This window comes from Hibiscus syriacus, unplaced genomic scaffold (assembly GCF_006381635.1).
Source record: "Hibiscus syriacus cultivar Baekdansim isolate YM2019G1 unplaced genomic scaffold, ASM638163v2 tig00110676_pilon, whole genome shotgun sequence".
NCBI classification, from domain to species: Eukaryota; Viridiplantae; Streptophyta; class Magnoliopsida; order Malvales; family Malvaceae; genus Hibiscus; species Hibiscus syriacus.
Genome location: NW_024062820.1, coordinates 2,269,972 through 2,284,904, shown reverse-complemented (window position 1 = coordinate 2,284,904; position 14,933 = coordinate 2,269,972). Strand labels below are relative to the sequence as shown.

Below are 14,933 nucleotides of genomic sequence, written 5' to 3'. Positions count from 1 at the left end.
TCGGTCCTTCTCCTACTATCCTAGCAGAGCTGAAGGCTATCAAAAAAGGAATTGACCTATTTGTTTCATCACAATGGGCTTCGAAGGGCAGACTAATTATTGAAAGCGATTCAAAGATAGCAGTGGATTGGATTAAAGACCAAGCTCTTGCACCTGCTTTTCTGTCAAACTTTGTCAAGGAAATTGTGTCTATTATTTCTGCTATTCAGGCTCTTGTTAGGTGGATTCCTAGATGGTGTAACTGTGAGGCCGATAAGTTAGCAAAGGAAGGAATTGGGTAATTTTTGTCCTTGCTTAGGCGGTTGTGTAAGCCTTAAGAGCAAAGTACCCTCAGGACTGTTTTTAAGTTTTATGTAGTTTGCAAGACTGTTTTTAAGCCTTATGTATCTGGTTTATTATCAATAAATTGATGCACTCTTTTCCTCCTTCCGCTAGTTGGTCCTACCTTAGGGCAGAGGACCACTATGAGGGAGGTTTTTAATGAGGCATCCTATTCCTATCAAAAAAAAAAATCAAGCTTATCAATGGACAGGCCATGCCTAAACCTCAAGGGCAAAAAATGGTCGGCCAAGTCAAGCCTAACTATCAAACAAAGTTTTCCCTGGTCCTTGCCCTAAAGTTAAATGGCTGTTGAACATCAATCCTGCATCTTTTCTATAAATATTATTTACTCGTATGATATATCTGCTCTGAAATGCAAATCATACAACCAATGAATTAATGTCAGGAACACCACCACCATTCAGGTTAAGGTTTCTTATAAATGCAATAGTTCCACCCTGGCTAATAGATTTTGACAACGGCAATGCTAATACAGGTGTAGGCAGGCAGCCAACACATTGATTTGAGCATAGGCAAAACAAGTAACATGCAGCACCAAAATCAGTAACCAGAAGCTTACAGCATACAAATGCATCAACTCCATAGAATTAATGGTACAGTTTGATATAATTTCTTGGAAAGCTACATGCAGAAAAACCTACAGCTGAAACAAACCTGTTGTCCTACAACAGCGATCTTATCAATACGTCGTATGGAAAGCTTTCCCTTTGGTGACCTAACCAATAAGAAGTCAGTTGATGGCACTTTGTGGGAAAATATAGGAGCCTTGTACATGTTTGTTTCTAGAGATGACTGGCTATAGCCGGCTTTAATATCTCCAATAAAAGGTGATTTGTCAGCTGGCTCTAGAAGCAGAACATTTCCCAAGGTTTGGTTTCCATTGCGTAACATTCCACTAGTAGTTTGATCACCTGAAGATGTTTTCTGATAGTAGGTGCACAGGTTCGCACCCATGCCCACATTGTTCAACAGTAAAGGCCTCTCCTCACAGTACCTGAACCGTGAAAAAGTGGTGAAGGTCACTTGAGAAATCCATATGTAATATACCTATTTTCATGAGAATCCCTTCATTCATGATAATGAAAATTATTCTAATAATAATAATAATAACAATATTAGAAGAAGAAAATGCTCAATTTATATACAACTTAAGTTCAAAATGTAATGTAGAAGAAAAAATATCAGCTAAAGCTCAGAAGTCAGAAATACTACTGAAAAAGCCTAAGACGGTCTAGTCTTATTATTGCTTGTTCTAAGCCACAAAATAAGAAGATGCCACAACACAATAAGATTTGAAAACGTATTATACTCAAGAAAATGAGAGGGGAAAAATGGGCAGGCAGAAAATGATGTTTGACACTCACTCCATAAGAAAGACATGACCATCTTTCACAGAAAGATCAGATTTCTTCTTAAATGCCCCGGGAGGCCTTAAAGACTTATTCTCTCGCGGAAGTTTTTGTGCCCTTGGCCACAAATGTAATCTAGTGCGAATAAGATGGAGCAGAGAATTTGGTTGAACATTTTGGGCAGCAAGAGACTTATCGTCTTCAAGCTCCTTCCCAAGATAAAATATTTTCACTGTTTCTGATGGCTTGAAATCTACAAAAAAAAAATACCCAAAATGAACTTTAAGATCCAGACATTATAAAATTCACAAAGCAAAAACTTAAAAGCCAGCATCTTCTGTTTAACAGCTAAAGTACAGTGGATATACATGTTAAAAACAATATTTTTGTACCTAGCTTTTTAGAAGCCTTTGCTTTAACAGAAGAGACAGTTTCCTCAGCATCAACATGTAGTTTGCAACCTCTGCCTCCCAAGCTCTTCAATATGACTTTCATGGGTCCTTGGGTCGACAGCCTCCCTTGTTGCCTAACAGCCACCTCAATATCATGCGGATAACATATCGCTCTTGGACGGTGAAAATTTGCTATATCTTTACTGCAAAACCACAGATTATACTCAAAGGCTGAAATCTAGCGGGTACATACTCATAGTACTGAACGGCAAGCACTGTGCAAGAGCCAGGAGAAATAACATAAAACGAAAAGTTTAGCTAGGAATACACCAATGTAGCATCACATTATTCTAATTACCAAAACTACTTATATAGAGAGAAGATGATAAAATATCTGCAAGATCAAAGTTTATTCAGCTAAATTACAGCCACGTACTCAAGAGTAATTGTAATACACTGCTGAAAATTTTGTAGATTGTACCAAGATCAGAAACCATCAGCCACTAATGAGCTATTAACTATTCTAATCAGAAACCAAATATAAGAAACCTTTAATCAAAGGCGCTCTGCTTTTGCTCATAACGAATATTTTGAGCGTCTACTTTCTAAAACATCTAAAATTACAGCAAATACACATCCGTTAGGGCTGCATTGGAGTCTCGAAAACTTATAAAAACATATAGTATTACAGGCATGGTACCCCAAATATTCCCAAATCATGCAAATAAATTTCATACTTGTACTAAAATAGGCAGCAGGGTCTTCGCAGTCTCCACGATCTAAGCATTGAAAACCTCACTCTAATACCGCCTATTGTAACCCCCAAACCCGGCTCAAGAGTTGTCACTTTCCGTAGGTCACTTGAGTCACTGATGTGACATTGTTCGTTTAACGACTCAAATCACTCGACATTTCAACCATTTAATGAATACGGTACAAAAATGGGAAAGCTAATTTTAGCTAAGCATCCATTTCGGCTGTTTCATTGAATTCCCTGGCTGGTGATCCCTGTTTGGCGGACTCATTGTCCCTCGGAAATTAAAAGCGAAAATCACTTGTTGGACTCCTCCTCCCGATGGCTTTTTTAAGGTAAATGTAGATGGGGCAGTAGTAAGCGATAGGAGGAAGGGGGCATTGATGGATTGTTAAGGGATTCGAACAGCTGTACACTGCTGTTTTTTCCCGACTCTGTGGGTCCAGGTCCTCCAATCCTAGATGAATTGAAGGCGATCAAAGCAGAGTTGAAACTATTCTTTGATTCAGATTGGGGCTCGCTGGGTCGTCTTATTTTGGAGTGCGATTGCTCGGTAGCTTTAGAATGGATTAAAAATTTGTCTTGTCCTTCATGTTATGAATGCATTGTTAGGGAGATTAGATCCTTGGTTTTAGCTAAAGATGTCATATGTAGGCTGATTGTAAGATGTGCTAATTGGGAAGCTGATGAATTGGCTAAGAAAGGGATTGGGTGAGGTTAGGATAGGGATACTTAAGAGTGGGGTTTTTTCTTTGTAATGGGGTTATAGCAATGTTCTGGTTGTAATGTTGGGTATTTAAACCCTTATTTTAATAAAATTTGAGGCACTCTTTTCCTCCTTCCACTGATTGTTTGTTCTCCTTTTTGGGGAACGGACAGTTATGAAGGGGGGGTTTTAACGAGACCTCCTATTCTTATAAAAAAAATACAATCATGTAAGCTTAGACAGAGTCACCCCTAATGATAGAGCAACTCATACTAATCAAAAACAATGTTTTTAAACTAAAAGTGTATTTTGGTAATTTTGACCAAAACTGAATATCTCGTATGTCAGATGATAACGGATTTTTTGGAGTATTAAACTCATTTTAGGATACCACTGAAAATAGTAGCTCAAACGGATTTGATAAACTTGCTCAATTTTGCTTGTAAACAAAATACTAGGGTAATAATGGGCATAGTTTTCCTATCAAAAAAATAATGGGTATAGTTTTTTTTCTCTCGGATAAATAACAGCAGCAGAGGGATTTGTTTGATTAAGAGAAGAGAGGCAGATTGCTCCAGTTTCTCTAGTTTTGGTATCCTTGGCTTCGGTGGGTGCATGGATCCCACAAAACCACTTTAAAAGGGAAATTTTCAAAATTCGACTAGTTGGGAAGATTTGAAACTATAAAAACAGAAACGCTGATATTTTAATATTCCCATCATATAAAATAAACTGGGTTAACAATTCCTACCCTTAGAAAGCCTTACCAACAAAGTCAGTAAATTAACCCTCCTTTCAAAGCAACCCAAATACGGGGAACCATGGATTACCTTCCTCCGACTTCTCATCTCTCTCAGATCCCTCTCCTTTCCTTCCCTCATAGTTGACAAGCATAGGATATTTTCTTGTATCCTCCTTTCAATTCATTTTTCACAAATTAGATGAAACTACTTCGATAAAAGAAACTCAGATTCATTATAGTAGATCGAGCAAATAGACAACTATTGTGATATTGCCAATAAATTTAAGCCTAAGAAGAGATGCAATATTTTTGTATGAATTTTGAACCGAACAAAGATCACAAAGGACAGTTTACAGTACATAGATCAACAGGACAACAAAATGAACACATAAGTATGCACCAAACACTACCAAAGGAGTAGACATGAATTAAAACATTAAAAGGATATTAACAGGAAGACTTACTTGCTCAACTTCAACTTCATTGTTTGAAGCTTAAGTGCAGGTGCTGAATGATGAACTCTGACGCCATGAGCCATGCGTTTATTCGAATTTGATTGTAACTGCTGTGAAACTTTACGGTTGACGTAGAACTTATCATTAGCAATATTGAATTGCCAACCAGGTTGATATTTATGATCTGAGACCTCATGAGAACGACTGTCTGGCTTTGCAGGTCGAGTAATAACCATAGCCCCAGAATGGAGCTGAAGATGTTTACTTTCTTTGTTATCTAAAATTTCAAAAAGCATCTGCTCATCTTGAAGATCAAGAATTAGCTTAGGCTTTGCGATAACACTATGTGGTTCCCATATAACATTGTCTAACCATGACCCTTCAATTATATCTTTATTTTGCAACTCAAGTTTTCTAAAACATTTCACCAGATCTATTTTATAGGGATCTTTGGTAACACATTTGCTTTTACTTTCAGAACCATTTAAGGAATCTACTCCCAACTTAGATTCCAGCCTCAAGAGTTGGGGATGGAATCTGCTTTCCAATGATGGCATGCCCATGGATTCTGAATGAGATTTTGATTCAAACGATTCCAAGACAACAGAGGAATGACAAAGGCCACCCTCATGGTCCTTCTCATAGGGTTCTATAGACTGCTCGGTAAATAGATTTTGCCCAGTCTGTTGGATGGTCTCTCTTGAAACTGAAGCCTCCAAATCAGAGACAGAGATTTCAGGACTCTTCAAAGAATTGTCGTCTGTTGCAGGAGAATAGTCCCAAACAATTTGTTCTTCCCAGTCCAACTGGTCAAGTGGAAAATATCTCGGACATAAGGGTGACTGCCATCCAGAAGCAAAATTTAATACTGCCTCCTCTTTCATTGCTTCAGGATTTGAGTAACAATCCTTAACATGTTCTTCACTATGTGCAGAAATTTCCAAACCTCCTTTCACCAGAGGTTCATCTGTAAATTCAGATATATCATGTTGGATTGCCTTTTCCCAACCAATAAATGAGAACCCTTGATCAGTGTCCTTTAGAAACGCCTCTTCATCCTCTTCAACACGATCAGAATCATCCATAGATTTGTACTTCTCTGGACAAATGAAGTGGAAAACCAAAAATTACAACTGGTGAAAATGAAGAGATCTAGGAAACTGACAACTAAATTAACCAAGATATATTATTCATTTGTTGATTTTATAATGGAAGAAGTGGTTTCCAAACAAAAAAAAATGCTCCACATTAATGGCCAAGAATAATGACCAAAAGAAAGCAAAAAAAAAAAAAATTGGTGCATATGAACTCAAAATTGATGTCAGAAGCCCACTACAAGATTTAACCGCACATATTAAGAATGAAAAAGAAAATTTTCATAGGCAACATACCTCTATGAGTGAAATAGCCACGGTCCCTTTTGCCTGCTTTCTTCAAGGGCTCATGGATACCAAATATTTCAGAAAAACGTAAGATCACCATACCATCTTCTACACATAAAACAGGAAGAGGTGTCGAACCTTTGGAATCTAAAGGCTCTTCTGGAGTGTCAGGTACCTCCTGTTGTGACATTTAGAATAAATTACATCTTTCTTTATCAAATGAAAATCAAGAACTGAAAGAAAAAAAAAATACATTTCCTGTTAGTTTGTCATAGTTGAGCACTTAAAGAACAGAACTAAAAAATAAGAAGCAATTTCCTATTCTAAGTTTTTGAATGGCAATCTTGTTGTGACTTAATGTTTAGTAAAGTTATTAAAAGGAAACATTTGAAATCAGATAGCATGTATTCCATGGTCACCATTTCTCCAAACTCTCTAACAGCAGTCAAAATTCCATATACAAACATTTCATTATAACTACAATGCAATTAGAGGGATAATGCTCAGGTCCTCTAATAATAATTCTCTAAGTAGACCAAAACTGAATTAACAGCGTGAGAATATACAGCTAAACACTAGACCCTATTTTAGCTGCAAACACCAACTATAACCCTGATGTCTTTACATAAAAAATAAACAATGTGCTAGATAATATTATTTTACATTATATCTATTTGTGTATATCTATTGAAAATTTGATATTTAATTGGGGGTCTTACTAAGTTGAAATAAAATCAAAGGCTCGGGTTTCATTTCATTACAAAACTTGAGGCAATTTTCTCTGAGATGACATTCCAAAAAGAACATCTACCCGCAGAAAATCGTGGTTATCCAAATATTTCTTACAGTTCTCAAAGACATATTAAACTTAAATTCTAAAGATATATGTACATAAAATAGGCACCTGAAAATCTTCAGTACCATCTGCTTGATCTCCACTATCTGAAGAGCCACAAAGTACTTCAGGCCCAGGAGATTTTTCCACTTCAAATGATACTGCAAGATGCTCTTCCTGCACAACTACAAAATGGGTGCAAAAATTCAGTCAAATGAAGAATAAAGCTCGGATTTATCATAAACACTGCAGTCAAAGATGAAAGATGCCATAAAAACACCTGACAATTGCTTTGGCATATTTTCCAAGAAAAGTGCATGGTAAAGAATAAAACAAATTCTAAAATAAGTCGAAAATATCTAATAAAAATGAACTTTATCTATAATACAGATTAATATGTAAGCTATTCAATTTCCTGTTCATCACAATGAAAGATAATATGTAAACGAATCATTTTGCAGATTAACCAGAACCAGAAGAGGGTAACCACTATAATTTGATCCTAAATAAACTAGCATATGGAAAGTTTAACTTAATAAACTCAGTAGAAACACATCTGGGAAAAAAAAAAAAAAAGGTTATATGTAGAAAGATAATCCAACTTGATTTCCATAAAAAATACATGATCACATAGATTTAACCCATAAAAAAACGAAAAGCACATGTTTATGAACTAGAAACATCAAACTAGCAATCTTTTCATATTCTGTTAATTTAGAGAATACTTGGAAGAACAAAGACATCACTTCCACCTATCAAGAGAGAGCATATTGTAAAAAAAAACAAGAGAGATTAGTGTTGGTGAAGGCAGTTTTGTCATCCTTGCCCATTTTTTTCCTCTCTATATTCAAAATTCCTTCAAAGATTAATCATAAGCTGAATTCTTTGATGGCTAATTTCCTTTAGGGGATGGTTCTATGAAGAAACGGATTCATTGGGTAAATTGGAAATCGGTTTGTCAACCTTACGAGAAGGGTTGCTTGGGAGTTATGGATTTGTCTATGGTTAATAGAGTGTTACTTGGGAAATGGGTTTGGAAGTTTGCAAATGAGAAAGACTCTCAATGGAAGAAGATGGTATGTTGCAAGCATAATATCAGTAATTTAACCCTATCAATTACTAAGGTTGCAAACCCTCATGATTCATGGATTTGGAGAGGAATTTTGAACAACTATGCGAAAAGGATGATATTGGGGACTGTTTGAGGTCTAATTCGAAGATTCAAGTGGGGAATGGTAAATCAATTGCATTCTTGAATGACGTTTGGGTGAATAATTCTACTTTAAAAGAACAATTCCCTAGGATTTATGCTTTATTAACTAATAAATCAGGATCAGTTGCAGACTTCGGTAGTTATGAAAACAGTTGTTGGGTTTGGAACATTCAATTAAGGAGGAATTTATGCGACTGGGAATTGGATCAATGGATCTCTCTAATGACATTGATTGATAATATTGTTTTGATGGATTCAGTTGATGATTTCCTGACTTTTTCATGAAATGGAGATGGTTTGTTCTCAGTTAAGGCTTGTAGATCAGCACTTACACACAGTTCTGGAGGGAATTTTCAGTGGAACAAATGGGTATGGTTTGGATTGGCTCCTCCAAAGGTTAAAACATTTCTATGGCAACTATCTCATCTAAAACTAGTTGTTAGAGTGGAGTTGAAGAAAAGAGGTGTTCCTCTTGTAGATTTACTATGTCCTCTATGTCAAACGGAAGAAGAAACAATTCATCATCTCTTTATTTTATGTCTTGTTGCTTGGGAGCTGTGGAATAGATTCATCAGGTTATGGGAGGTTTCTATAGTTCTGCCAAGAGATCCCCAGTCTTTACTTTGCTCTTGGTCTTTTATAAGGCCTTCTTCTTCTATCTGGAATTTTATACCGGGAGTGGTTCTGCGGTCGCTTTGGAAGGCTAGGAATTTAGTGTTGTTTGAAAATTCAAACTTTGACAGTCATACTCTGTTCTTCATTTGCATATTTAGGCTTGCCAAATGGTTTTTAGCTAAATTTCATAAGGCTAATATCCAGGTCGATTTATTAATAGGGGATCCTCGGCTTGCAGACAAGAGTGCAGTTAATTCTCCTAAAAAGAAGAAGGATCTCTGTTGGTTTCCACCTCCACCTGAATTTTACAAATTCAATGTGGATGGGGCGGTTAGAGGTGATGGCTTGAAGGGTGGACTTGGAGGATTGTTGAAAGATTCGATTGGCTCTACTTTGATCACTTTTTCTAAGGTTGTGGGACCAGGTCCTCCTTTGTTTGCTAAGTTGAAAGCTATTAAAGAAGGCATTGATTTGTTTGTTGATTCGGAATGGGTGCTGAAGGGAAGACTAATACTTGAGAGTGATTGTAAAACGGCAGTGGATTGGATTTTGAGGCCTTTTGCTGCCCCTTCGTTTTTCAGTTCTTTGATTGGGGAAATTGGGAATTTAATTTCTGCTAGGGACATTATGGTTAGGCTGGTTCCTAGGGCTTGTAATTGGGAGGCAGACAAGTTAGCTAAGGAGGGGATAGGTTGATTGTCTTTAGTGGTTATGTTTGGTATTTTATTTAGGGTGTTTATTTGTAATCTTTAGTCTTATGTAATCTTGGTTTATTAATCTACTGAGGTACTCTTTTCCTCTTTCCGCTAATTGCCTCTTCTTAAAGGCAACTATGAGGGAGGTTTTTAATGAGACCTTTTCCTATCAAAAAAAATATTAACCCATAATTAAAGGTGAATCCATCTATATTCACAAACCAACATGGAAAGTAATTTTACCGTGGTTTAACAGTTAAACAGCACAAAGCATTAAACAAACAGGAAACCAGGTTTTGATAAGTTTGTTAAGCATGTAAAGAGTAAAGAGGATTAAAATCTCATTTTATAGTTCACACGCAGATACACTTGTAGCACACAATTTGCAGCAAGATAAAACTGTCCAAGTTGGGTAGAATCCATAGATGTTTATAACACCAAACTTCTCTTAAGATGAAAAAAGACCCAATGATCAAAAGATTATTTGAAAGGTACTCGGGAAAGAGATAGTAGTCATCAAACATTCAAGCCTCCAAATATAAGCAAAGGCACCCAGCTAAGAGTATTGGACCGTCACTACAACGATTATCAGTTATAATATTTTTTTCTAAAAAACACTGAATATATTACTAATTATCAAACTAAAAGAATACTGCAGTTCAACAGTGAGCCTGATGAACAATTTGAACCATGTATATGCTTACCTACCACCTCTTGCTCCTTTTCACTTTCCTCATCCTCATCATAATTTTCATCGTCAAACACAGAGGCTTTAGACTCCAAAGCAGAAGAAACATCAGCAGCAAAATATTCCTTTTTGGGAAGTAAATTGTCTTCCTCAGTGGCAGCTTGAGTCTCTGGACCTTCATACTCCTCATCAATATCTTCATAGTCAATGGCATTTTCAGCCTTCTCATCATAATCTATCATAGTGAAACCCCAATGAACAAATTATCAGAATGTTGGACCAGAGAGAGACACCAGATTGTTGTGAGGCATACAAAACTTAGGGCAACACAATTTTTCCAAGCAATGACTTATAGCCTCCATATCCTTCTATTAAAAAGATTAGAAATGAATAATCTACAATCCAAACAAATATATATATATATATATCATAACTTGAAGCATGTATCCTGATGAAAGAAAATACTTAGAAAATCACTAATAATTATGAGGATTACCAGTAGGAGACAACCAAAATAATATCTTGCCAGAGGCATTAAAACAATTTTCGCTTTTCATTCTCAAGAATTAATGCAATATTGAAAGCAGATTGTGGTATGCTTCATTATACCATTATTATGGATATTCGCCGCGGGTAATTGTCCATGAATGCAAACCAACCTATTATAAAGCCACTTAGGCACCAGTTCAACCTTTGGGGAAAGCAAATCATGGATTCTATGCTCAATCATAATTTTCAGCATAACACCAAGTTTCCTAGAATATGGTTTGACTCTCAAACTAGCTCTCATTCTATGGCCCAAATAATACCATATGCATTCAAGCACATTAATTTAATAAAGGAAACTTCTATGGAATATCCTTTTTATAATCACAACACTAATCCAATCGGAAATCGGTATCTCAACAATATAATCTAGATAGAAGTATATTTGATAGAAAAGTCTTATTAGATGTAGGCAACTCAAACTATTTAAACTACAAATCTCCTACTTCAATTATCATATTTTTTGTTCTTGCGTTAACTCCATTATTTTTTCTTCTCTCTCGATTTATTCTCTTTATTTTTTTTCCTTCTCTATCGTTCTATTCTCTTAGATTTCAACACAAAGCATAGCAACTAGTTGAAGAAACACACATACTAATAGAATATCAAAAACTGCATGAGGATTTTGCAACCGTACAACATCACCTTGGTCAGCAGCATCAGCCGGAGTGTGTGGTGATTTATCTGACAACTGACAATCAAACAGTGACATTAGCAACACAAACCCCACTTAAAATTAAAAACAAAACAATGGAGAAAATATTGCATTAGTTTTATTTATTATGAATCAACAATTTAGTAGGGAAGAGAGAATAGAGAGAACACATAATAGAACAACATACATCTATATCTGTAAGCGATGGACCCAGCTTGTCAGCTACCGCAGCAAGATGTTCCTTTGCGTCCTGGAAGAAATAAAGTTCGTTATCTATAATGAAATAGTTAAGCCAAGCATCAAACTAACAACTTAAATAGATAGTGCAAGCCAAATTAGTATGTTATATCCTACAAGGGTTTTATCAGGTTATGGACGAAATAAGAGGAGAAATCATGCAGTTCTCAAGAGCACCAAAGTCCTTCAAGTCCAACGGAAGCCAGCCTCGTATAATTATCATTTCATTTAGTCTTAGAGTTTCCATATTAAATTTGATGCCATTAGTTTTTTTATTTGTTTGTTTAAATTTTCAAAGAGGTGTTAGATTAGTGCTTTTGATTTCTAGAATGGGATTTTCTCGGGTTCACTAGTCTTATTTTGACCCTAATTTAGTTACTGAATCATCTCTCCTATGGAATTTGTTTTATATGTCTTTAGTATCATTATTGAACTAAAAATATTTGAAAGTTTATTTCTCCAAACTTGTAAGAGATTCATTCAACATGACTAGAACTTAGTAGAGTCAAATTTGATGGGAGTTTCACGAACAACAAATGAGTGCAGAATTAATTGAGTGATTGGTTATTCTAAACACAAATAGAAATAGTTCATTGCAGCATCAAGATGCTTCTGTTCCGCAACTCTATTTAGGTGCGAAATTCAAATTAATATAAACATAATACTAATTGCTCCTTGAACACAAAACATAAGTAGATTCAAAATAATTCTCCCGCAAAATAGAAGAAGCATAAAAAGCTAAGTGCTACACTATCCTTCCTCACATCAGTTTCATTTTATCCTAAGCCCTCGTCCAAACCCAGCTCCACCAAATACGTGAAGTGCAGAACATTCTCAAACCCATCAAGAACGTGAGATTCCACCGACTGATTTACATACAAAGTAAGCAAATAACGAGCTTTGAACGGCTTAATAAACAGCCTCAACAGTAAGAAAATTCTGTTTAGGTTTACGCCTATATTACCAAGAATTTAAGCTCCAAGAAGAAAAGGGGATAAATTATAATAGAAAACTTGCCTCGTCAAGATAATCGGCATCAAGATCACCCGAGTTATCGACATTCCCAAACATAAAACCCAGGAGCCGATTACTCCCACCAGCTTCCTCCTCGTATTCTTCTTCATCGTCATCTTCGTCTGCTCCAACGAAGAAAAAAAGCAAAAGACGCTTTACAATTCAATCCAAGAAAAGGAAATCCAAGTTTATAAAAAGAGATGCTAAAAACATGTGAAATTGAAGACCTTGGAAGCTAGAGTGACCCATATTTCTCTGTTTCTGCAAATCAAAGAAAACCCAGAACAATTTAACCTAACCTAAACCCCATGGGTGTTCTTCAAGGGCTTTGGGGATTGAACTGAGAGAAATGAATTGGAGAAAAGAAACAAAATTTCGGTTTGATGGTTAATAAAAGAGGGAAATTGAACAAAAATAAAAGGATATTTATATGATTTTTAAAAGAGAAAAATAAATTGCAGAAAGTTGTAAGTGCTGGAAATTTAGAGACAATATAAACCGAAAATTGGATGGAGATGCCAGGGGTATTTATAGAGGAGCTCGCGTCGACTTCGATTTTCACTTTCTTAAAGTAAATGGACCAAATTGCACAAAAACTCAGTTGATGGGCCTCTTCGTAGCTGTTTATAGGCCCATTGCTTTAAATATTTTTAAACTATAAATATTTTAATGGTTTTAATTTTATATTTGATAATATAATTACATGCATAAATTTTTAGCTTCAGTACACAAATAATCTCGATTATAGGATATTACTTTATTAAATCTCTCGATTATTAAAAGTTATAAAATTGTCCTTCAAATATAAAGTGTTACTTTATTGAGTATTTCGACTATTAAAAATTACATAATGGTCACTTGAATATTCATTATATTCTAAACTTGTATTTCTTTGTTAAAAAATTAACGATATTTTGAGTTGAACGTTGATCTATTAATTGTGATCTGATAAAATCTGATTTCATGATCTCAAGTTACCATCATATCACAATATCAATTGGCTATCATATCACAATTATCATGTCAATGTTCAACTTAGACAACCTTCAATTTTTAAGTAACATTAAATAATCATATGACTATTTTATAACTTTTAATAATTAAAAGACTTAATAAAATAATACTATATAGTTGGGAAACGATTTATGTACTTTTCCCTAATTTTTTGAATCAACGTGATATTTCTATCGTATTAACCAAAAGTATTCTATTAATTCATGATTAACGGTTAAAAGTTTTTACTTTAAATATATATAAGTTTTTAATTTATTTGAAATCTGAAGTAAATTATATATTTGTATTTATATTATATGTATAAACTCTAATTAAGTTGGTTTTATTAGTTAACTTAATACCAACTCAGTTTAAAAATTAGGGTAAATTACAAATTTGGCCACTGAACTTTCATATGATTCCTATTTTAATCACCGTACTTTCAAAATTTTCAATTTGCTCACTCAAATTTATAGATTGAGTTATTTTGGTCATTTTGTCGTTAAACTTCTCACGCCGTTATGATGTGGCTTAGAGAAATAATTTTTTGATCGTTAAAAGCCACGGATACGATACAAGTTAGAAAAAATAAAAGGTAAATTACAAATTTGATAACTGAATTTTCATATGATTCTTATTTTACTCACTCAACTTTATAGATTGAGTTTTTTTAGTCAATTTGCTGTTAAACTTCTCATGGCTAACAATCGTCCACCACTGCCCTCATCGTTAAACCCATATCTAGCCATCGGTGGCTCACACCGCCACCTCCAACAGCACCAGTGTTGTCTCCCAATCGAAGCTTTACACTTCACCGTTGATGAAAGCCAATCGTTCTTTGTATAGAAACCGTCAAAGGTTCGTCCGAAAACCAAAGCTTCTCATATGTTTTCATCGATTTTCGGTCATCTCGGTTGTCATTTCGTCTTAACGCTGCCACTATTGAAGTCTTCTCCTCTTTCCAACCAAAACCTAGTCGATTTGCGCCCTCTCATCGTCGCTGCCTAAGTCCGACACTATTTTCCGGCCACCCCGTGTTCGTTCATCTCACCTCGGTCAAAAACTCAATCTATATAGTTGAGTGAGTAAATTGAAAATTTTGAAAGTACGGTGAGTAAAATAAGAATGACATGAAAGTTTAGTTACCAAATTTGTAATTTACCCTAATTGTTTTTATTACGTGGAAATCCAATGTGACATGTTTAATATTAAAATATTCTACATCAACTAGGTGTAAGTGATATAAGGTGGAGTGACCAAAAAAGTTCAATACATAAAGTTGAGTGAGCAAATTGAAAATTTTGAAAGTACGGTGAGTAA

At 35.2% G+C, this 14,933-nt stretch overlaps 1 protein-coding gene across 1 annotated transcript in view; it reads right to left on the bottom strand.

The window, feature by feature from the left end:
• LOC120137888 (transcription initiation factor TFIID subunit 1) overlaps positions 1-13,032 on the bottom strand; it is a 29,541-nt gene extending 16,509 nt beyond the window's left edge. Inside the window, exons 1-11 of the mRNA XM_039153525.1 lie at positions 12,848-13,032; positions 12,624-12,742; positions 11,557-11,619; positions 11,360-11,405; positions 10,185-10,403; positions 7,027-7,142; positions 6,132-6,300; positions 4,750-5,839; positions 2,084-2,286; positions 1,707-1,944; positions 997-1,336 (exon numbers count right to left, since the gene is read on the bottom strand). Coding sequence (XP_039009456.1) covers positions 997-1,336; positions 1,707-1,944; positions 2,084-2,286; positions 4,750-5,839; positions 6,132-6,300; positions 7,027-7,142; positions 10,185-10,403; positions 11,360-11,405; positions 11,557-11,619; positions 12,624-12,742; positions 12,848-12,869 — 2,625 coding nt within the window. The 5' untranslated portion in view covers positions 12,870-13,032. The remainder of the gene's footprint in view (positions 1-996; positions 1,337-1,706; positions 1,945-2,083; positions 2,287-4,749; positions 5,840-6,131; positions 6,301-7,026; positions 7,143-10,184; positions 10,404-11,359; positions 11,406-11,556; positions 11,620-12,623; positions 12,743-12,847) is intronic.
• Between the last annotated feature and the right edge of the window lie 1,901 nt (positions 13,033-14,933).